This window comes from Pan paniscus, chromosome 12 (genome assembly GCF_029289425.2).
Source record: "Pan paniscus chromosome 12, NHGRI_mPanPan1-v2.0_pri, whole genome shotgun sequence".
NCBI classification, from domain to species: domain Eukaryota; kingdom Metazoa; phylum Chordata; class Mammalia; order Primates; family Hominidae; genus Pan; species Pan paniscus.
Window position 1 is genome coordinate 102,577,172 of NC_073261.2, and position 23,314 is coordinate 102,600,485.

General features: G+C 43.2%; 2 protein-coding genes across 6 annotated transcripts in view; one reads left to right on the forward strand and one right to left on the reverse strand.

Annotated features, from left to right (window-relative positions):
* Window positions 1-11,252, reverse strand: part of UBXN2A (UBX domain protein 2A) — a 71,360-nt gene extending 60,108 nt beyond the window's left edge. For both annotated transcript variants that reach the window (XM_008952376.4, XM_057301334.2), the window contains exon 1: window positions 10,849-11,252. The gene's annotated coding sequence lies outside the window, so the exon portion shown is untranslated. The remainder of the gene's footprint in view (window positions 1-10,848) is intronic.
* Window positions 11,243-23,314, forward strand: part of ATAD2B (ATPase family AAA domain containing 2B) — a 178,019-nt gene continuing 165,947 nt past the window's right edge. For 3 of the 4 annotated variants that reach the window (XM_008952375.7, XM_008952374.7, XM_055108176.3), the window contains exon 1: window positions 11,248-11,897. In XM_008952375.7, the coding sequence (XP_008950623.1) occupies window positions 11,682-11,897 (216 nt within the window). In that variant the 5' untranslated portion in view covers window positions 11,248-11,681. Of the gene's footprint in view, window positions 11,898-23,314 lie in introns of all 4 variants that reach the window. The other variant, XM_003827018.8, reaches the window with a different exon arrangement.

The following is a 23,314-nucleotide window of genomic DNA, read 5'->3' on the forward strand; positions in this document are numbered from 1 at the left end:
TGCTCTTGTTGCCCAGGCTGGAGTGCAATGGCATGATCTCGGCTCACTATAATCTCCGCCTCCCAGGTTCTAGTGATTCTCCTGCCTCAGCCTCCCAAGTAGCTGGGATTATAGGCATGCACCACCACGCCCAGCTAATTTTTGTATTTTTAGTAGAGACAGGGTTTCACCATGTTGGTCAGGCTGGTCTTGAACTCCCGAACTTAAATGATCCACCCGCCTCGGCCTCCCAAAGTGCCGGTATTACAGGTGTGAGCCAACACACCCAGCCGGAGTATTGATATCTTAACAATACTGGTGCGATGACTCACTTTATATATAAAGTCTTCAAATCCTTAAGCATGAATATTTTTGCATTTATAGTCGTGCGCCACATAACAACCTTTCGGTCCATGACTTACAGCATATGTGATGGTGGTCACATAAGATTATAAGGCCATATTTTTACTGTATCTTTTCTATGTTTAGATACACAAATACCATCATGTTACAATTGTCTACAGTATTCAATACAGTAACATGCTGTCCAGGTTTGTAGCCTGGGAGCAAGGCTATGCCATATTGCCTAGATGTGTAGTACACTATACCATCCAGGTTTGTGTAAGTATACTCTGTGATGTTCACACAACGACGAAATCACTTACACGACACATTTCTCAGAAGGTGCCCCCATCGTTAAGCAATACATGACCATACTTAGACCTTCTTTCATTTCTTTCAGCAGTGTTTTATAGTTTTCCACGTACAAGTCTCGTACCTCTTTGGTTAAATATATTTCAAAGTATTTTATTCTTTTTGATGCTATTGTAAAAGGAGTTGATTTATTTCCTTTTTAGATTTTTTATTGCCAGTATTTGGAAATACCACTGATTTTGTGTGTTGATCTTGTATCTAACAACTTTGCTGAATTCACTTATTAGCTCTAATCATTTGCTAGAGATGGGGTCTCCGTACATTGCCCAGGTTGATATCGAACTCCTGGGATCAAGTAATCCTTCCACCACAGTGTCCTGAGTAGCTAGGACCACAGACGTGTGCCACCATGCCCGACCAATTAAAAAAAATTTTTTTTTGTAGAGATGGAGTTTCACTGTGTTGCCCAGGCTGGTCTCGAACCCCTGGCCTCAAACTATCCTCCTGCTTGGGTCTCCCAAAGCACTGGGATTACAGGTATGAGATACCACACTTGGCCTCAGTTTTATTTATTTCTTTCTAATGTGGATACCTTTTATTTCTTTTTATTGTCTAACTGCTCTAGCTAGAACTTCCAGTACAATGTTGAATAGAAATGAAGAGGCTGGGTGTGGTGGCTTACACCTGTAATCTCAGCACTTTCGGAGGCTGAGGCAGGAGAATTGCTTGAGCCCAGGAATTTGAGACCAACCTGGGGCAACATAGCGAGACTCCATTAACTAGACTTAAAAAAAACAGAAAAGAAATGATGAGGCCGGGCACGGTGGCTCATGCCTTTAATCCCAGCCCTTTGGGAGGCTTAGGCAGGTGAATCACTTGAGGCCAGGAGTTCGAGACGAGCCTGGGCAACATGGTGAAACCCTGTCTGTACTAAAAATACAAAAATTAGCCAGGCGTGGTGGCAGGCACCTGTAATCTCAGCTACTCGGGAGGCTGAGGCAGGAGAATTGCTTGAACCCAGGAGGCAGAAGTTGCAGTGAGCCGAGATCACGCCACTGCACTCCAGCCTGGGTGACAGAGCAAGACTCTGTCTCAAAAAATGATGAGAGTGGGCTTCTTTGTCTTGTTCCTAATTTTAGAGAAAAAGCTTTAAGTCTCTCTCACCATTGAGTATGATGTTAGGTGTATGTTTTTCTTTTTCTTTTTGTTTGAGACAGAGTCTCTCTCCATCCCCACAGCCCATAGTAATCTCTATTCTACTTTCTTCCTCTTTTTTTTTTTTTTTTTTTTTGAGGTAGGATTTTCACCAGGTTGCCCAGGCTAGTCTCAAACTCCTGGACTCAAAACAATCCTCCCACCTTGGCCTCCCAAAGTGCTATGATTACAGGTCTGAGCCACCACGCACAGCCTATTCTACTTTCTGTCTCTATGAATTTGCCCATTCTAGATACCTCATGTATGTGGACTCCTACAATATTTGTTCTTTTTTGTCTGGCTTATTTCACTTAGCATAATTATTTTCAAGTTCATTCATGTTATAGCATGTGTCAGTATATCATTCCCGTTTATGGTTGAATAAGATTCCATTGTATGTATATATTACATTTTGCTTATCCATTCATATGTTGACGGCCATTTAGGTTGCGTCCACCTTTCTGCTATCTTGAATAATGCTGGTATGGACTTTGGTATACAAGTATTTGATTGACTTCTTACTTTCAATTTTTTAAAATTTTTGTTTTATTGTGGCAAGAATATTTATTTATTAATTTAATTAATTTATTTTTGAGACAGCCTCCCTCTGTCACCCAGGCTGGAGTGCATTGGTGCAATCTTGACTCACTGCAACCTCCCCCTCCCAGGTTCAAGGGATTCTCTCACCTCAGCTTTTCTGACTAGCTGGGATTAAAGGTGCCCCCCAACCATGCCCAGCTAATTTTTGTATTTTTAGTAGAGATGGGGTTTCGCCATGTTGACCAGGCTGGTCTTGAACTCCTGACCTCTGGTGATCCACCCACCTCGGCTTCCCAAAGTGCTGGGATTACAGGTGTGGGCCACCGTGCCTGGCCTTTTCAATTTTTTTGAGTATATACCTAGAAGTGGAATAGGGTATTTCTGTGTTGAACTTTTCAAGGACCAGTCATATTGTTTTCCAAATAGCAGCACCATCTTACATTCCTACCAGCGATGTACTAGTGTTCTAATTTCTCTACATCTTCCCAACACTTGTTATTTTCTCTGTGTGTGTATGTGTATGTGTGTTTATAACTATCCTGCCCTAATGAGTATGAAGTGTATCTCACTATGGTTTTGATTTGCATTTCCCTAATGACTAGTGATGCTGAATATCTTTTCATGCGCCTATTGGCTATTTGTATTTTTTTTTTGGAGAAACGCCTATTTAACTCCTTGCGAATTTTCAAATAGGTTTTTTTTTGTTGTTGTTGTTGAGTTACAGGAGTTTTTGCGTTTTAAAAAATACATATTATGGATAGTAATCCCTTATCAGATATGTGATTTGCAAATCTTTCCTCTGATTCTGTGAATTGTCTTTTCACTTTGGGGTTAGTATCCTTTGATACAGAAGTTTAAAATTTCAGTCAAATTAATTTATTCTTGTTTTGCCTGTACTTTTGGTGTCATATCCAAGAAACTATTGCCAAATACAATGTCATGAAGATTTCTCTGTTTTTTTCTAAGCATTTTATAGCTTTAGCTCTACATTTAGGTGTTTGCTCCATTTTTTTGTTTGTTTTTTTGAGACAGGGTCTTGCTTTGTTGCTTGGGCTGGAGTGCAGTGGTGCGATCTCGGCTCACTGCAACCTCTGCCTCCCAGGTTCAAGTGATTCTCCTGCCTCAGCCTCCTGAGTAGCTGGGATTACAGGTATGCACCGCCACACCCAGCTAATTTTTTGTATTTTTAGTAGAGACGGGGTTTTACCACGTTGGCCAGGCTGGTCTTGAACTCTTGACCTCAGGTGATCTGCCCACCTTGGGCTCCCAAAGTGCTGAGATTACAGGCATGAGCTACCACACCCAGCCTTGTTTTTCTATACTATATTTATCTCCACTCTATTCTTTATTTCCTTCTGCTAGCTTGGGTTTAGTTTGCTCTTTTTCTAATTTCTTTCTGTGTTGACTTTTTAGTTATAAGTGTACAGACTGAGTAATTTGTTTATTAGATACTCTCCAAAGTACTTTTCACAGTAGCTATTTCATAGGTACATAACAGAGTTCAGTGAATGCTTTTTGAATTCACATAGAAGGACGATGGGTGGCACTCAGCAATCTGCTCCTCATCCTGCATCCTCTTTACCAATTGGTAGCCCTGCCAACCATCCAGTTCAGGACAGAAACCAAGTGAGCATCTTTGAGCATTTCCTTCCCTTGAGATGAATATCTAGGTCAGCACTGTCCAGTAGAACTTTCTGTGATGATGGAACTGTTTCTGCATTGTCCAACACATTGGCTACTAGCAACATTTGCTTATTGAATATTTGAAATGTGGTAGTGTGACTGAGGAAATGAATTTTTAATTTTTGAAATTTAAATAACTACATGTGGCTAGTAATCACATTGGACAGTGCACAATTCTAATGTCAACAATTTTTTTTTTTTAAAAATTTTAACACAGAGTCTTGTTCTGTTGCCCAGGCTGGAGTGCAGTGGTGCGATCTCACTGCAACCTCCGCCTCCTGCATTCAAGCGATTATCCTGCCTCAGCCTTCTAAGTAGCTGGGATTACAGGCGTGCACCACCACACCCAGCTAATTTTTGTATTTTTAGTAGAGACAGGGTTTCACCATGTTGGCCAGGCTGGTCTCAATCTCCTGACTTCAGGTGATCTGCTCCTCTCGGCCTCCCAAAGTGCTGGGATTACAGGCATGAGCCACCACTCCCGGCCTAATGTCAATAGTTCTGATTTTGCCTCTTGATTTAGTGTTTCTCAAATGTTTCATGGCTCTTAAAGATGCAGTCCCATGGATTGCATCCTACACCCACCAAATCAGGACCATCTCTTCATTGATGGCCTCCCTATAGACTTGCAGTGTTTCACTTTAGCTCCATTGGAGGTACAGTTTTGTTTTTTGTTTCTGTTTTTGTTTTTTTTCTTTTGAGACAGGGTCTTGCCCTGCTGCCCAGGCTGGAGTGCAGTGGAGTGACCAAGGCTTACTACAGCCTCAAACTCCTGGGCCCAAGTGATCCTCCTGCCTCAGCCCCCTGAGTAGCTGGGACTACAGGTACTTACATCATGACCAACTAATTTATGGCTCTTGCTTAGGTGTCATGTTTAAGAATACTTTATTCTTTTATTATTTATTTATTTATTTGAGACAGAGTTTTGCTCTTGTTGCCCAGGCTGGAATGCAATGGTGCGATCTCAGCTCACTGCAACCTCTGCCTCCCGGGTTCAAGCGATTCTCCTGCCTCAGACTCCCGAGTAGCTGGGATTACAGGCATGCACCACCAGGCCCAGCTAATTTTGTATTTTTAGTAGAGATGGGGTTTCTCCATGTTGGTCAGGCTGGTCTCCAACTCCTGACCTCAGGTGATCCGCCCGCCTTGGCCTCCCAAAGTGCTGGGATTACAGGCATAAGCCCCCATGCTTGGCCTATTCTTTTTATTTTTATTAGATCTATTTCATGATTTTAAAATTTGTTTTGTCATTTTTTGCTCATTAGTTCTTTTTAATCTCTCCTTTATTTTTTAATTTAATTTAATTTTATTTTTTTGAGATGGAGTCTCGCTCTGTTGCCCAGGCTGAAGGGCAGTGGTGCAATCTTGGCTCACTGCAACCTCCACTTCCTGGGTTCAAGCAATTCTCCTGCGTCAGCCTCCTGAGTAGCTGGGACTACAGGCGTGTGCCACCATGCCCAGCTAATTATTTTATATTTTTAGTAGAGACGGGGTTTCACTGTGTTAGCCAGGATAGTCTCTATTTCCTGACCTTGTGATCCACCTGCCTCGGCCTCCCAAAGTCTGGGATTACAGGCGTGAGCCACCGCGCCTGGTTGTCATGATGATTCTTTTGTGATTTTCTGTTTTTACTGTGAATCATATTCATGGGACTCTATTTCTGTGCTTTCTGTTGAAGGTATATTCTGTCAGAGATGATTTATGTTTGCTTCAGCTTTATGCTTAGGATCACTTTTGACTCAAGTCTATTTAACTTAAATTATTGTCCTGAGGGTCTTCATACCTAGCCTTGGTGAATTCAGGCTGTAAACCTGTTGATCAGTGTGTTGTTATGAATTCTCAAGGGACCCTCCCAACCCCGCACCCCCACCCACCGCTCCCCACTCTTAGTGTCAGTGTTGGGAAAGGTGGGCAGTTCTCCTTGCAGTCTCCTGGAGATGAGTGAAGGTTGGTGCATTTATTTCTAATTCACTCATACTTAGCTTTATCCTTATTGTAGCAGGATTTTGCGGGATGTTTGCATTAGATTCCATATATTTAGCAGATTTTAGGCCTTACTACTGTCTTTTGCATTTTTTTTTTTCCCCCAAGACGGAGGGGGAAAAATCCTGCTCTGTCACCCAGGATAGAGTGCAGTGGCATGATCTCAGCTCACTGCAACCTCTGCCTCCAGGGTTCAAGCAATTCTCCTGCCTCAGCCTCTCGACTAGCTGGGATTACAGGTGCCCACTACCATGCCTGGCTAATTTTTGTATTTTTAGTAGAGATGGGGTTTCACCATGTTGGCCAGGCTGGTCTCGAACTCCTGACCTCATGATCCGCCTGCCTCAGCCTCCCAAAGTTCTGGGATTACAGGCGAGAACCACTGCACCTGGCCTGCTTTTTCTTCTTCTTTTTTTTTTTTTGAGACGGAGTCTCGCTCTGTCACCCAGGCTGGAGTGCAATGGCGTGATCTCGGCTCACTGCAATCTCTGCCTCCTGGGTTCAAGTGATTCTCCTGCCTCAGTCTCCTGAGTAGCTGGGATTACAGTCGCCTGCCATCATGCCTGGCTAATTTTTGTATTTGTAGTAGAGACGGGGTTTCACTATGTTGCTCAGGCTGGTCCTGAATTCCTAAACTCATGATCCACCCACCTTGGCCTCCCAAAGTTCTGGGATTACAGGTGTGAGCCACTGTGCCCAGCCTTGCATTTCTTCACGCAGAGAAAAGGTCAAATTCACTGGGGTTGAGCAAATGCATTGGAAATGAAAGCTGTCTTTGGAGCCCTTGCTTACTTGTTCTGGGTTCCTGCTATGACTTAGCTTTTGATCTGAGCATTCCTTAGTATCTTGCCACCTCTTGCATGTACTGCAGGTTTTTTTTTTAAGTTCAAAAAATATTTAACCAACGTTTTAGTTATTTCCTCTAGTATGTACTGTAGAAAACAGGCAACTCTTCCATATCTCTTTTCTTTTCTTATTTTTGTTTCTGAGACAGGGTCTCACTCTGTTGCCCAGCTTGGAGTGCAGTGGTGAGGTCTTGGCTTACTGCAGCCTCCGCCTTTCAGGTTCAAGTGATTCTCATGCCTTAGCCTCCGAATATCTGCGATTACATTATAAGTACCCACCACCAGGCTCATTTTTGTATTTTCAGTAGAGATGGGGTTTCGTCATGTTGGCCAGGCTGATCTTGAACTCCTGGCCTCAAGTGATCTGCCTGCCTTGGCCCCCAAAGTGCTGGGGTTACAGGCAAGAGCCACTGAGCCCAGCCCCCCTTTTTTTTTTGAGATGGAATCTTGCTCTGTCGCCCAGACTGGAGTGCAGTGCAGAGTGATCTTGGCTCACTGCAACCTGAGGCAAAGAATTGCTGAGTAGCTGAGTAGCTGAGATTACAGGTGCCCACCACCATACCCAGCTAATTTTTTTGTATTTTTAGGAGAGACAGGGTTTCACCATCTTGGCCAGGTTGGTCTTGAACTCCTGATCTCATGATCCACCCACCTTGACCTCCCAAAGCACTGGAATTACAGGTGTGAGCCACTGCGCCTGGCCTCCTTTTTTTTTTAAATTTTATTTTAATTTATAGAGATGGGGTCTCACTATATTGCCCAGCCTGGTCTTGAAATCCTGAGCTCAAACGATTCTCCTACCTTGGCCTCTCTAAATTCTGGGATTATAGGCATGAGCCACTGCAACCAGCCCTTTTTCTTTCTCTTTTTTAAAATTTTATTTTAATTTATAGAGATGGGGTGTCACTATGTGACCAGCGCAGGCTGGTCTTGAATGCCTGAACTCAAGCCATCTTCCCACCTCAGCCTCCCAAAGTGCTAGGATTATAGGTGTGAGCCACCTTGCTTGGCCTTATCTTTTTCAAGTCTTCCTTTCTTTCGTCTACAATTTTGTGGTTCAACACGTATCTCAGGGGTCACTACCTCTCAGAGGTTTTCCCTAAAATCCCTGCTGGAATTAATGGTCTCTGCCTCATTCTTTCTTTTCACATTGTATTGCAGTTTACTGGTTTCTTCCCTATCTTATTCATTCCCTCTATGTCTGTGTGTTCTTTGAGGATTTTTAAACCTTCTTGATTTTTAAAAATCTGTGTATTTCCTGGCCTAGCAGAGTACCTAATACCAGTTGGATTTATTTATTTACTTATATATTTTCTAGAGACAGGGTCTCACTATGTTGTCCAGGCTGGTTTCGAACTCCTGGGCTCAAGCTCAGTTGGATTTAAAATTAACATTTGTTACCTCCAGGCGCAGTGGCTCACACCTGTAATCCCAGCACTTTGGGAGGCCGAGGCAGGCAGATCATGAGGTCAGGAGATCAAGACCATCCTGGCTAACACGGTGAAACCTCGTCTCTACTAAAACTACAAAAAATTAGCCGGGCGTGGTGGCACACGCCTGTAGCCCTAGCTACTTGGGAGGCTGAGGCAGGAGAGTCGCTTGAACCTGGGAGGTGGAGGTTGCAGTGAGCCCAGATAGTACCACTGTACTCCAGCCTGAGTGACAGAGCAAGACTCCATCTCAAATAAATAAATAAAGTTAACATTTGTTGATAGTAAATGGTATAGGTTATGGTAACTTGGCCTTCCCAATTTAGGACTACAAAAACAAATAAACACACACAAAAAAGGAGGAAAGCACACAAATCCTTTGTATATAATTTGCATACCACACACCTCTGCAGGACACTAGCCTTTTTTTTTTTTTTTTTTTTTTTGAGATGGAGTTTTGCACTGTTGCCCAGACTGGAGTGCAGTGGTGCAATCTCAGCTCACTGCAACCTCCGCCTCCCGGGTTCAAGCGATTATCCTGCCTCAGCCTCCCAAATAGCTGGGATTATAGGTGTCTGCCACCATGCCTGGCTAATTTTTTGTATTTTTAGTAGAAATGGGGTTTCACCATGTTGGTCAGGCTGGTCTCGAACTCCTGACCTCAAGTGATCCGCCCGCCTCTGCCTCCCAAAGTGCTGAGATTACAGGCATTAGCCACTGCACCCTACCCTTTTTTTTTTTTTTTTAAATATTTTTTTGAGACAGGGTGTTACTCTGTCACCCAGGCTAAAGTACAATGGCATGAACTTGGCTCACGGCAGCCTGGACATCCTGGGCTCAAGTGACTGATGGCGCCTCAGTCTCAGGAGTGGCTGGGACCACAGGCACCACACCCAGTAGTTTCAGCTACCAGGGAGGCTGGGGCAGGGGGATTGCTTGAGCCAGGGAGGTCAAGGCTACAGTGAACTGTGGTTGTGCCACTGCACTCCAGCCTGGGTGACAGAGTGAGACCCTGTCTCTCTCTCTTTCTTTTTGGCAGGGAGAGGATCTCACTATGTTGCCCAGGCTGGTTTCCAACTCCTGGTCTCAAGCCATCGTCTCGCCTCGGCCTCCAAGTGCTGAGAATACAGGTGTGAGCTACAGCGCCTGGCCCAAACCAGCCTCTTTCCACAGGAATTGATACTTGTTTATGCTGCTCAGTGATGTGATAGCTACTTGACCCAGGAAAATCCAGGTATGGTTCCATTATGAGGAATCCCACCCATTAAGACATCAACTCTAAGTGGCAGGTGAAGTGTCCAGGAGAGGATGTGGTATGCAAATTGTGTCAGAAGGATTTATCTATTCTGGAATCCATACTGGTTCCCAAACAAAAAAACATTGTCATTTCCAGTGTTGTACAGTTTTTTGGAATGATTGGGAGCTTAGATGGCCAGAATGCTCTAAGTTTGATGCCATTTGGTCATTTTCAGGACTTTTCCTGAGTCTTCAATTTTTCTTAGTTTAATAAACAGTTTAATAAACTCCTGCCCAATAAACAGTAGGCTATGTCTAATGTACTGTGAATTTTTTTTTTTTTTTTTGAGATGGAGTCTCATTCTGTCACCCAGGCTGGAGTGCAGTGGCACGATCTTGGCTCACTGCAATCTCTGCCTCCCGGGTTCAAGCGATTCTCCTGCCTCAGCCTCTCAAGTAGCTGGGATTACAGGCATGCACCACGACACCTGGCTAATTTTTTGTATTTTTAGTAGAGATGGGGTTTCACCATGTTGGCCAGGTTGGTCTCGAACTCCTGACCTCAAGTGATCCGCCCGCCTTGGCCTCCCAAAGTGCTGGGATTACAGGCGTAAGCCCGGCCTGTACTGTGAATTTTTGAAATGAACCTAATTCCTACTTTACAGCAGAGCTTTTCTTTCTTTTTCTTTCTTTCTTTCTTTCTTCCTTTCTCTCTCTCTTTCTTTCTTCTTTTTTTTTTTTTCTGAGACAGGGTCTGGCTCTGTCATCCAGGCTGGAGTGCAGTGGCATGATTTCGGCTCACTGCAACCTCCATCTTCTGGGTTCAAGTGGTTCTCATGCCTCAGCTTCCCGAGCAGCTGGGATTACAGGTGCCCACCACAACACCCGTCGATTTTTTGTATTTTTAGTGGAGACAGGGTTTCACCATGTTGGTAAGGCTGATCTAGAACTCTTGACCTCAGGTGATCCACTCACCCCGGCCTCCCAAAGTACTGGGATTACAGGCGTGAGCCACCGCACCCGGCCTACAGCAGAGCTTTTCATATGAATTGTGTGGCTTAATTTTTTTTTCTTTGGAAGTTAAATTACAAATGCTTTATCTGTGGGTTCAGCTTTTTGTATTCTTAATTCTTCAGCGGGCCGGGGGCAGGGGGCGGTGATAGAGGCGGCTCTTACAGGGAACTCATTCTTTGGCTCCGCCTTAGATCTGTCTAAGGGGATAGAAAACGACCCTGCCTCGCTTTGTTTAAAAACGCAGAGTTCTAGCATGGTGTTCCCCCCCCCCCTTCTCTTCTTAAGCTTACCAAGTTCCAGATATCGCCCAGATGAATTTTTTTTATCACAGCTGTCATTCTCATTTTTACAGGCATGAAAAGTGCGACTCAAGTTCAGTGTCTTGCCTCGGGTAGCTTGGGGATTCCCAGTCAGCTCCTCGCGCCTTCGTCGCCGCTCCCCTTCCACCCCGCGCCTTCGCCGGCCGTCCCCTGCTCCATCCAGGCCACGGGGGTGACGGTGGGGTCTGGGGCATTCAGGCCTGGCTGGGCGTGAGGGCTTCAGGCCCAATCCCACGCCCGAACTCGTCCTGATTAGTCTGGCTTTTCTGGTCGCCCCAGCCCTGCGGTCGCGGAGAGCTGGAAACCACCGAGCTGACAGCCTAGAGCGTCGCTCCACGGCCGCCGAGCGCTGACGCCGCGCCGGGGGCGGGGCAGCTGGAGGCGGCCGGGAGAGGAGCGAGCAGCCGGGAAGGGCTGGCCGGCTTCGCAGCGCCCCGCCGTGGCTGCGGCCGGAAGCGGTCTCGTTGGCCCTGCGGCGCTGGAGCCTTGACGCACGGAGCTCGAGAGCGAGAACGGGAGAGAAAGGGGTAGAAATGGCGGCTCCGCTCGGCTCCCGCTGAGGAGGGCGAAGCCGGCGGAGTGTCTGTGCTGCCGGTCTGCAGCACCGCCCCCGCTTCCCGCTCGCCGCCGACTTCCCTTCCTCTGCCCGGCTCTCTCTTGTGCTCGTCTGCGCTCCGCACGCTCCGGGCCGGCTCGTCTCTCATTACCCGGCTCGGCTCCGCTGGCCCTGACTGACCGGCCGGCGGGCCGGCCTTGCTCGGCTCTCCCGGGCGCGGCGTGGACTCCGTCCCCCTGGCTGGACCATGGTGAACACCCGGAAGAGCTCTCTCCGCCTTCTCGGGTCCAAGTCTCCTGGTCCCGGGCCTGGGCCTGGGGCCGGAGCAGAGCCTGGGGCGACCGGAGGCAGCAGCCATTTCATCTCCTCTCGGACCCGCTCCTCCAAGACCCGCGCCGCCAGCTGCCCCGCCGCCAAAGCCGGGGGAAGCGGTGGCGCCGGCGTCATTCTGGATGAGGCCAGGGTAAGAGCGCGGCGTCCCGAGTCCGGAGGCTCGGAAGTGCCGGCCCTGCTGCCGGGGCTTTGTCTGGCCGGGTTGGGGGCAGGAAGCCTACAGTGGAGACCGCTCGGGCAGCTGGAGACAGGGTCTGCGGGCGCGGTGGAGGGTGGCACCCAGAGAAGGGCCGCGACGCTGGCCCCTTTGCTTTTCAAGCTGGCCCGGCTCTTTTGTGTGAAGAACAGCCTTGAGTCCAGGGGAGAGGGCTTTGGGGGTCCCTTTTGGCGTCATTCGAACGATCTGCTGTCCGTGTCCTTGTCCTGCCCCAGAGGGGAATTCTAGCGGGGAAGCAAGAGCGAAGGGCCAGAGCCCCTGGGTGGAAGGGTTGGAGAAGTGAAAGTTTTCTGCGGTGTCAAACCCTTCTTGAAAGTGTGTCAGTTCCTGCCGCTGTCTAACTCCAGCTTACTCTCAGTTTGGGGGTGGTTCAAGTTGGTGAGGAAGTGAACAGAGAGCTCCAGTTGGCAGCCAGGCAGGGATGCTGAAAAAAGTTTGTAGCTGCTCTGATACCAACTTTAAAAACAAAATCAACGCTATCGCCTCTCCAGGCAGGAGAGATCAAACATGATATTATAGCTGGGGAACCAGCCAGCTAGCTCACCAAGGTGCTAGTAGGAACCAGAGCTTTCAGGTCACAGAAGGAGCACGTCGAAATAAACAAGTGGAATGTTTCGGATAGTCAGCACCATCATGCCAAAACTGTGTGGTTTCTTGGGTGTCTACATTTTTGTTATGGGACTATATTACAAAAGGTGAATGAACACCATTGTCATGCAGTTGCAAAAATGACATTTAAAGACGCTGGTGATTGAATTAAAAAACTGATTGAAAGATCTTGAAATTTTATTACCTACAGTATAAAGCTAAGCACAGATATTTATTGTTTTAAAGGAATTGACACGTTTGTTTTACTATGAGATTGTTTCTGAATTCAGAGAAGAGTGTATTGCTTCTGTCTAAAAGAGGTTGACTTGCTAAGTAATTTGGCTGGAAAAAGCTGTTCATTTAAAATGCTCCTTTAATTCCACACCATTTTGTGGTTCTTATTGGGGGGAAGCAGTATTTTATGTTCTAGGGGTCTACAAGATCGCGGTTTGTGTGTGCTTTTCTTTGTGTCTTACACTGTTTTGACACTAACAGAATGGATCTAGGCAGAGACAACAGGAATATTTTACCATACTACTCTGAAATATTTTTATTATATCTTTGAAAATCGTTTTGGCTTTTCTTTGATAAAATTTTGGGCATTATAACGTCCTATTTAATAGACTGTTTTGGGGGCTTACAGCTCTCTTAGGTTGAAATAAGGTTAAATCTGAAAGTTGTGCAAACTGTTGAGAATAAGTACTTTGAAGACGAGGCTTTCGGTAGAAACTATTCCAAACATGTTCAAGCTTCTTGACCTACTGAGGCTATCACATATTTTAAAATAAAACTCAATTTAAGAAAAGATCTTTTCTGTACATTTAAGGACAAAGAAATTATTTAGGGTGTAAGCATTTAATTGTATCATGCTATGTGAATGCCTAGTCTACTAGAGCAGTGTCTAACTCATCTGAAGCAATTAGCTCATCTTCACTGATCAGTTTGTGGTCCCATTTTTGAATTCATGGATATCATGCTGTCCTCACCCCCCGAGGAATAAGGTGAGGTAATTTGTCAAGCAGCTGTTATAGAGATGTTAAAAGGCTAGGAATCAATAATCTAATGAGGAAATGAACATTTGGTAGCTTTTAAATTGCTAAAAGAATGAAAGATATGAGAGCTCTTTGTAGAAGGGTACTAATGAAACTTTGTTTCAAAGATCCTTTTAAAATGTTTTAAAGCACCATAAATAACAGGGTACTAAAGATTTACTTTGAAATATTTGTTTTTCAGTCTTAAGAAGATTTATGTTCGGCTCTAGGAGATGATGGAGTCATCTAATTGCTTTCTCTGAAAGATTTTTTTAGAGACTTAACTACTCTTACATAGTGATTGGACTTTTAGAAGAGGATAAATTATAATTCTGAATTTATTAAGTTTATGGACTATATATTTATGAAGCAGGTTGTATATTTCTGGTTAGCTCTTCTCCAGTTTTGTAGGAATTTAGCACTCCTGGTTCACCCTTTCTGGAGTACTTAAAGACACCCTCTATGTCTGTGGGGTCTATAATAAACATTTGCCAGTGTCTGTAAAGTCTCATTTGATGCAAAATGGGGTTGCCCGTGTTGTTGCTTTAGCAGACCCTTATTTTTGTAGAAAGAAATGTATTCCTGCTTGTAACATAATATTCCTGTTTGTAATTGAGGAGTTTCTCCTTTTTCTGCTTTTGTGCCATGTTTGTTTGTTTGTTTGTTTTTTTTTGAGACGGAGTCTCGCTGTAGCCCAGGCTGGAGTGCAGTGGCGTGATCTCGGCTCACTGCAGGCTCCGCCCCCCGGGGTTCACGCAATTCTCCTGCCTAAGCCTCCCGAGTAGCTGGGACTACAGGCGCCCGCCACCACGCCCGGCTAATTTTTTTGTATTTTTAGTAGAGACGGGGTTTCACTGTGTTAGCCAGGATGGTCTCGATCTCCTGACCTCGTGATCCGCCCGCCTCAGCCTCCCAAAGTGCTGGGATTACAGGCGTGAGCCACCGCGCCCAGCCTGTGCCATGTTCTTAACTAACTACACTTGATGCCTATTTTTCCCCCTTTTCCCTCTGTTTTTAGATTATTTCATTCACTGTGTCCAGAGACATTTTATTTGCTTTAAAAAGTCATAGCGCTATGAGCTTTTCTTAAAGTTTTGTCTTTTTCCCAAGTAGTATATGCATAGGATGGGGGAAAATATGCATTCTGCCGATTATTGGAATTATTTTCTTTTTCTTTTTTTCGGTATGAAAAGCCCTTTTTTTTTTTTTTGACATGTAAAAGGTGGTACTTAGTGTATATAACTCTGTGAGTTTGGAGATAAGTATATATTTGTGAAAACACCACCGCATCAACACCATAGACATGTCCGTCATTCCTAAAGTTTCCCTGTCCCTTTTATTATGAATGTATTATTAGTATTATTTTTGTGGTAAGAACACTTGATATAAAATCTACCCTCTTAGAAAATTTTAAGTATGCAATACAGTATTCTTAGATGTAGGCACTATGCTATATAGATCTCCAGAACTTATCTGGCATAAGTGAAACTTGATTGTCTCCCCACAAGACCCTGGCAATCACCCTTCTACTCTCTGCTTCTGTGAATTTGCTAGTTTAGATTCCACTAAACTAGCAAATAAGTGAGATCATTCAGTATTTGTCTTTCTGGGACTGACATATTATTTAGTGTAACATCCTCTAGGTGCATCTGTGTTGTTGTAAATGGCAGGATTTCCTTCTTAGGCTTAATAGTATTCCACTGGGCATGCACACATGTACACCACGTTTTCTACATTCATCTCTTGTTGGACATTTAGATTGTTTCCATGTCTTAGCTATTAATAATGCTACTGCGAACATGGGAGTGCAGATGTCCGTCGAAATCCTAATTTCAATTCCTTTGGATAAATACCCAGAAGTTGGGATTGCTGGATCATATGGTAGTTCTATTTTTAATTTTTTGAGGAACATTCATACTGTTTTCCATAGTGGCTGCACCATTTTGCATTTCTACTGACATGTACCAGGATTCCCTTTTTTCTACATCTCCCCAATATTTATTGTCTCTTGTCTTTTTGACAAGAGCCATTTTGACAGGTGTGAGGTGATATCTCATTGTGGTTTTGATTTGCATTTCCCTGATGATTAGTAATGTTGAGCACCTTTTTATATACCTGACAGGTGTCTGTTTAGTTAGGACCCTTTTTTTTTTTTTTGAGACAGAGTCTTACTCTGATGCCCAGGCTGGAGTGGTTCACTGCAGCCTTAAAATCCTGCTTTGCCCATTAAAAAATGTTTTCTTCCTTTGGAGTTGTAGGAGTACCCTATGTATTTTGGAAATTAACTGCTTATCAGATATATGGTTTGCAGATTTTTCTCTTAATCTGTAGATTGCCTTTGTGCCCTCACTTTTAAATTTTCTTATTTTTTTTCCTCCCTTATCATTACCCACAATGCCCACACTTTTAAAATATCAGGTTGTTTTTTAGTGCTATGCAGTTAGATGTGATTACTCCTGTATACTGTGGCTTTTTTTTTTTGCTCCAAGCTTTCGTAAAGCTTGACCTCTTTTAGATCAGTTAATCTGGCCCTCAGTCATTAGCGTTTATTTGCTCCACCTAGTGTCACTCCTAGTAAGCAATCTATACTGTATTCACAAAACTGTACAGCAATCTTTGAAAATTATTTCAACTCTTTTTTTCTACTTCTCCTAATTGTTAGGTCTGTTTGCTGGTATTTCTGGCTTTTTCACTAGCTTTTTAGGCTTTTTGAGATAGTCATTGACTCTGAGTCCCCATCTTGTGAGATCAAAATAAATATTTTGAGTAACTTTAGAAGTAAAATGCTGTATTACTTTATTTTTATTTTAATTAAAAAAATCCCTAGGTCCTTCTTTAGTATACTTTTATCACCCTGTGCTTTTCCTTTTCCAACACTCATGCGTTTGCCAACGTAACAAAGCAGAGTGGTCGAAATTGAGGGTTAAAGAGGTAAAAGAAGTCTGAGAGGGAAATCTCATAATGTGTGTAACTCTCAGATGAGCAGGGGAAAATATAAGTTCATCAGAACAGAGCAAGTTTTTCCTTATACTGTATCAGATTCACATGGAGTACAATATAGGTACTCCTATAGTACAATATAGGTACAATATATTGTAACGTGACAATGTTCCCTGCCACAATTTCGAACCAAAGCAGTAGTGGAGTTCATAGGATTGTCTCTGGTAGCCAAGTGAAAATGCAGCTTAAGTTCAGTTACAGGCTATTTCTGTAGTCCAGATATACACGCATTCTGTTGTTTAGGTCATGGATGAAACTTATAAAGCCTGTGGAAGTGAATACATACTAATTCCTTAAATCATTTTCCCTGTCAAGGAGTCTTTTAAACCATCCTTTGGTAGATGTTTTATTGTATGTCTCCTAAATACCTAATTATAGGTAAACCCATAACTTCTGGAATCCAGCTGGACAAGTGGTAGAATTACTACTGTTATGAGAACTGAGAAGCCCAACCAGTGTTTGCACCTGAATGTAGAGTGATCCTGTCTATTCAAGGATCTAAGTGCCATATTACTTTGAATTATGTGTTTGGCATTTCTTTTAGGACATACACAATGAAGTTTCATTTGTGTACATTATCCGTTTCATTTGTGTGCATAATCAACTTGAGTGGATTTCTTTGGGGTTTTTTTTTTTTTTTTTTTGAGATGGAGTCTTACTCTGTAGCTCAGGCTGGAGTATAGTGGTACAATCTTAGCTTACTGCAACCTCCGCTTCCCAGGTTCAAGCAATTCTGCTGCCTCAGCCTCCCAAGTAGCTGGCATTACAAGCGCCTGCCACCACACCTGGCTAATTTTTGTATTTTTTAGTAGAGACAGGGTTTCATCATGTTGGTCAGGCTGGTCTCGAACTCCTGACCTCAGGCGACCCGCCCGCCTCGGTCTCCCAAAGTGCTGAGGTTACAGGCATGAGCCACCACATCCGTCCCAAGTGGATTTCTTTATACTTAGGTTTTTGGTCTTTCAATAAGAATGTTTTACACTTCTTTTGTGCCTCCTCTCTGGAGGGGGAGTCTATGAACAATGAGTTACTGAGTAAAAAAATTGGGAATTTTTGGATAAAAAGTTACATGGAAGTACAAAGTTGGGGGGGAATCATGTATGTGTTAACTTTATTTAAATATAAGTTAGATTTTTTTTTTGAGCAGTAAGTTTTGTAGTTTTATCTGGAGGTAGGATATATACCTTTGGCTAAAGTCTTTCTCCTCTAACTATTAGAGTAGGCCGTAAGTGCCATGAAGGCAGGCACTATATTTTACTTTCCCCCTAAATGCCATATTCCCAGGGCCTGAATACAGCACCTGACACAGTGCTGAAAATGCTCAATAAATATCTGTTAAATGAATGAATGAATAGCATTTCAAGGAGCTGACCCATTTTGAGACTATCATGGTTATAGGACTTTGAGAATAGAGGATAAATAAAACACAGTTTTTACCCTCAGTACTGCAAATGTGCAAATGGTATGCATATGAGAAGTTATTAAGTAAATTGGTTCAAAGTAGGTGCTAAATGAATGGCATGGATACTTAGTGTGGTAAGACTTCTGGTCCTCTACTCGTCGAATGTTTTGGTGGAACTCTTTTTTTTGTGTGTTCTTTAAAGACAGAGACTATTATGTTGAAACCTGTATCCTGAGTGCCTAGAACAGCGTGTGTCAGTCAGTGCCCAATTAATACTTTTTTTTTTTTTTTTTGAGGCAGAGTCTCTCTCTGTTGCCCAGGCTGGAGTACAGTGGCTCCATGTCGCCTCACTGCAACCTCCGCTTTGCGGGTTCCAGAGATTCTCCTGCCTCAGCCTCCTGAGTAGCCAGGATTACAGACGTGAGCCACCACGTCTGGCTAATTTTTGTATTTTTAGTAGAGACGAGGTTTTGCCATGTTAGCCAGGCTGGTCTTGAAATCCTGACCTCAGGTGATCTGCCTGCCTCGGCCTCTGAAAGTTCTGGGATTACAGGTGTGAGCCACTGTGCCTGGCCTAATTACTTTTTTTTTTTTTTTTTGAAACAGTTTCCCTCTTGTTGCCCAGGCTGGAGTACAATGGTGCGACCTCAGCTCACCGTAATCTGTGTGCTTCCTGGGTTCAAGTGATTCTCCTGCCTCAGCCTCCTGAGCAGCTGGGATTACAGACATGCGCCACCTCACCCGGCTAATTTTTGTATTTTTAGAAGAGATGGGGTTTCACTGTGTTGAACAGGCTGGTCTGGAACTCCTGACCTTAGGTGATTTGCCCGCCTCGGCCTCTCAAAGTGCTGGGATTACAGGTGTGAGCCACTGCACCCGGCCCCTAATACTTTTTTTTTGAGAAGCTCTCACTTTGTCTCCCAGGCTGGAGTGCAGTGGCATGATCTTGGCTTGCTGCAATCTTTGCCTCTTGGGCTCAAGTGATCCTCCCACCTTAACCTCCCGAATAGCTGGGACTACAGGCACAAGCCACCACAGTCAGCTAATTTTTGTATTTTTTGTAGAGATGGGGTTTCGCCACATTGCCCAGGCTGGTCTTGAGCTCCTGGGCTTGAGCAGTCCACCCACCCCGGCCTCCCAAAGTGCTGGGATTACAGCCACTGCGCCTGGCCAGTTAATACTTTTTGAGTGAATTAATGGAAAGTATGACTCACTTTAAATTATTTTCACATTGACAATCTCTCTCTCTCTCTCTCTTTTTTTTTTTTTAATAGAGATGGGGTCTTTTTATGTTGGCCAGGCTAGTCTCGAACTACTGGCCTCAAGCAATCCTCCCACCTTGGCCTTCCAAAGTGTTAGGGTTACAGGTGTGCACCACCATGCCTAGCCGACAATCTTTCTTTTTTGCTATACTCACTTGTTGCATTTTGCCCTAATAAGGAGAAGAGTAAACCAAGGTTTATTTAGCATCTCATACGTGCCAGGTGTTGTTTAATGCTGTCTCATTCAATCCTTGTAACAACTCTGCAAGGCAAGTGATGATACTCGCATTTTATAGCTGAGGAAACTGAGTTGCCTAAGAGGTTAAGTGGCCTGTGGAAGGCTAAAGGTAATATTTAAATCTAGTTCTGTCTTCTCTACTTGTATATCTTGTTTCATCTGTAGTTCTTTACCTCACTTATCATTACTCTTTGATGTTGTTCAATCAGTAGTTTCCACCAAAATCTGAAAAAGTGAAGGTGGCAGCTGTTGTATACTGTAAGTATACCTACTGTTTATAGACAACTTTTACCTGCCTATCTGGAATTGTGGTGTCTAGGAGTGTATTGGGACTGAAAGTGTGAATAGTAGCATATAGGGATATGAAATATAGGACAATAATTTTCAGTAATTTTCTGCAGCCTGATTTCAGGAGGCAGTGTGTAGGGAGAGGAGCAGGCATATTGTACAGAGATTGTTTTGCAGTATTTTTCCTTAATATTATATATGTGTATATTTATATTTTTTGTTTCATTTTTTATTTTTTAATTTTTTTTGTGGGTACATAGTAGGCATATATGTAGTATATATGTATTTTTTGAGACAGGATCTTGCTGTGTTGCTCAGGCTGGAGTGCAGTCGTGCAATCACAGCTCGTTGCAGCCTTGACCTCCTGAGTTCAGTGGATTCTCCCATCACAGCCTCTGAGTAACTGGGACTACAGACATGTGTTACCACACCTGGCTATTTTTTTTTTTTTTTTTGTAGAGACAAGGTTTTGCTATGTTGCCCAAGCTGGTCTCAAACTCTTGGGCTCAAGAAATCTTCCTGCCTTGGCTTCCTAAAGTGTGGGATTACAGGAGTGAGCTACTGCTCCTGGCTTATATTTTTCTCTTTCTTTTCTTTTTTTCTTTTTTTTTTGAGACAGAGTTTCGCTCTTGTTGCCCAGGCTGGAGTTCAATGACTCACCATAACCTCTGCCTCTGGCGTTCAAGCGATTCTCCTGCCTCAGCCTCCCGAGTAGCTGCGATTACAGGCTTGCGTCACCATGCCTGGCTAATTTTGTATTTTTAGTAGAGACAGGGTTTCTCCATGTTGGTCAGGCTGGTCTTGAACTCCTGACCTCAGGTGATCACCCCGCCTTGGCCTCCCAAAGTGCTGGGATTATAGGCGTGAGCCACCGCGCCTGGCTATATTTTTATTTTTCCAGACAGGAGTCTCACTATGTTGCCCAGGCTGGTTTTGAACTACTGGCTTCAAGCAGTCCTCCTAACTCAGCCTGCCGAGTAGCTGGGATTTCAGGTATGAGCCACTGCACCTGGCTCTTCTCAGTATTTTTAAGTTGGCTTTGGGAAAAAAAAAAAATCCCTGTAAGCAGACTGAGAGTCTGGGCCTTGTGGTCTCTATTAGAGGTATACTTGTGCTACTATCTTTCTCTCTACTTGGTGATATTAATTTACAGTGTATACATTTGCGTTTATTGCTGTGGGAAACTATCTCTAGGGGGAGTAAAGTTTTCCATTTGAAAAAATGTTTCATACTTTAAACCTCTTGAAAAGACATTATATAGCATATTTATATGTGAAGATTTGCATTAATAAATTAAACATCTTTAGCATTGTTAGTTTATATCTGTGTTCTAGGACCCAAATTGGAATCCTGAAAGGAGTGGTGCTTAAAATACCCAGAAAGTATGTTCTCTAGTCTTGCCAGATAGAAATTTGGAGGTAATCCAGAGCCTAGTTTTTGATGGTGAGGCTTGCTTGTTCCTTTGTTCGTTCATTCATTCATTCATTCATTCAGTAAATATCGAGCAGCTACTACACTAAAATGTAAGTGCCATGTGGGCAAACATTTTTGGTTCTTTCTGAGTTGCAAAATCATAGAAGTCCAGGAAGCACCATTCACGCTGTAGTCTATGTGAATGGCACTCCTGGAGTTGTATCATTATGCTTGTCTGAATCCCAAGAATCTAGCATTGTGTTTGGGTTGAAAGCAGGTGGAGAATAAAACACAGTCCCTGCTTCATGGTATGTACTTAAAGTCTAGTGGAGGAGACAAATACATGCCATAAAAAAATAGCCCTTCCCTCAGGTCTAGTGCCCTTTCATCTACATTTGTTTAGGTGACTTAGCAGCCTGCCTAGGGGCTGCTGTTTCCAGGCTCACTTCCTGTGTGGGTTTTAGAGAGGGGCCAAAAGCACCCTAAAGTTACTTTTGTTTAATCATTATATCTGAAGTTTATACCCGTTCTTGTCTCCTTTTGGGCCTTTAAGGTCTTTAACACTACATTTTTGTGGCAAATTTAGAATTAAGTGAAGAAATAGGATATTATTTTAGAGATTTGGCAGAAACCTATGGTTAGAGGGAATTATTCTTACGTGCCAGACAACTTTCTTGCATATTATCTGGTTAGTTGTACTAAGATCTGGTTTTGTGATTAGGGTTTGGAGTATTAGAGAGGATGATTGGAGTGGTCTGATATTTTTGGACTTGAATTTAGAAATTACTTTAAAAACTTGTCAGCCATTATTTTTGGACTTAAATTTAGAAGTTGGTTAAAAAAATTGTCAACCATTGTGTTTTGTTTTTGGTAGGAATCTAATTTCAGAGAAATGTGGAAAATTAAACTTCTTGGATTAAAACTTTGATTTGTTATTTAAAACTTTTAGTGTTAGGAAACTTTTTCCTCTAAAAGTGGTGAAGATGAATCAGTTATGGAATAAATTTGACCCTTGACAAGATAATGAAAGAATAGTGAACTCTTTCAGCCTAACCTAAAACTATTCCCTATTTTACAACTGTGTGGAATACTGACTCTTTGGATTTTATTAACTCTTTATATTTGGGCATTATGTACTTCTGGAAGAATTTGTCTGTAAGAGATCTTAGGTTGAGATTGTAACAGAAGGTATAAAACTATGTTACAAAATTTTACTTATTAATGTAATTAGTTTGTAAGTATCCATGATGATGAATGATCATAACCTCCAAATAAGTTATGTAAGGGTTTTAGCATATTTTTGTGGTTTATATTTCACTGATGATCTGAAGTGTAGGAAGTCAGCATAGTTAAAAGCAAAATAATGAATTGAGGCCAGGCGCGGTGGCTCATGCCTGTAATCCCAGCACTTTGGGAGGCTGAGGCAGGCGGATCATGAGGTCAGGAGTTCGAGAGTAGCCTGATCAATATGGTGAAACCCCGTCTCTACTAAAATACAAAAAAATTAGCTGGGCTTGGTGGCATGTGCTTGTAATCCCAGCTATTTGGGAGGCTGAGGCAGGGGAATCGCTTGAACCCAGGAGGAGGAGGCTGCAGTGAGCTGAGATCGCGCCACTGTACTCTAGCCTGGCGACAGAGCAAGACTCCGTCTCAAAAAAAAAAAAAAAAAAAAAGAATCGGTAGCCAGACATGGTTGTTTACACCTGTAATCCCAGCTACTCAAGAGGCTGAGCAGGGAAGGATGGCTTGAGCCCAGGAGTCCAGCCTGGACAACATAGCAATACGCTTTTTTTTAAAATAGTGAGTTGGATTTTTTTTTTTTTTAATCAAGACTTTGTTTTCCTGGGTTACAGAGAACAGTGGTTAATAGGTAGGGTGACCGTATGTCCCCATTAGCCTAGGATAGTACTGACCTGTCTGGCACATGCACAGTTTATGCTTGTCCCAAAATAATTATTAATGCCCTCAACCCTCTATTTAACATGTTTAGATGATAGAATACTTGGTTACTGTGTTGGTTTATATATATGTCTTTTAAGTTTTCATAAGTGATATTTAGCTATAGAGCTTATTTTATTATTTTCTCTTAACCATTATATTTTCATCCA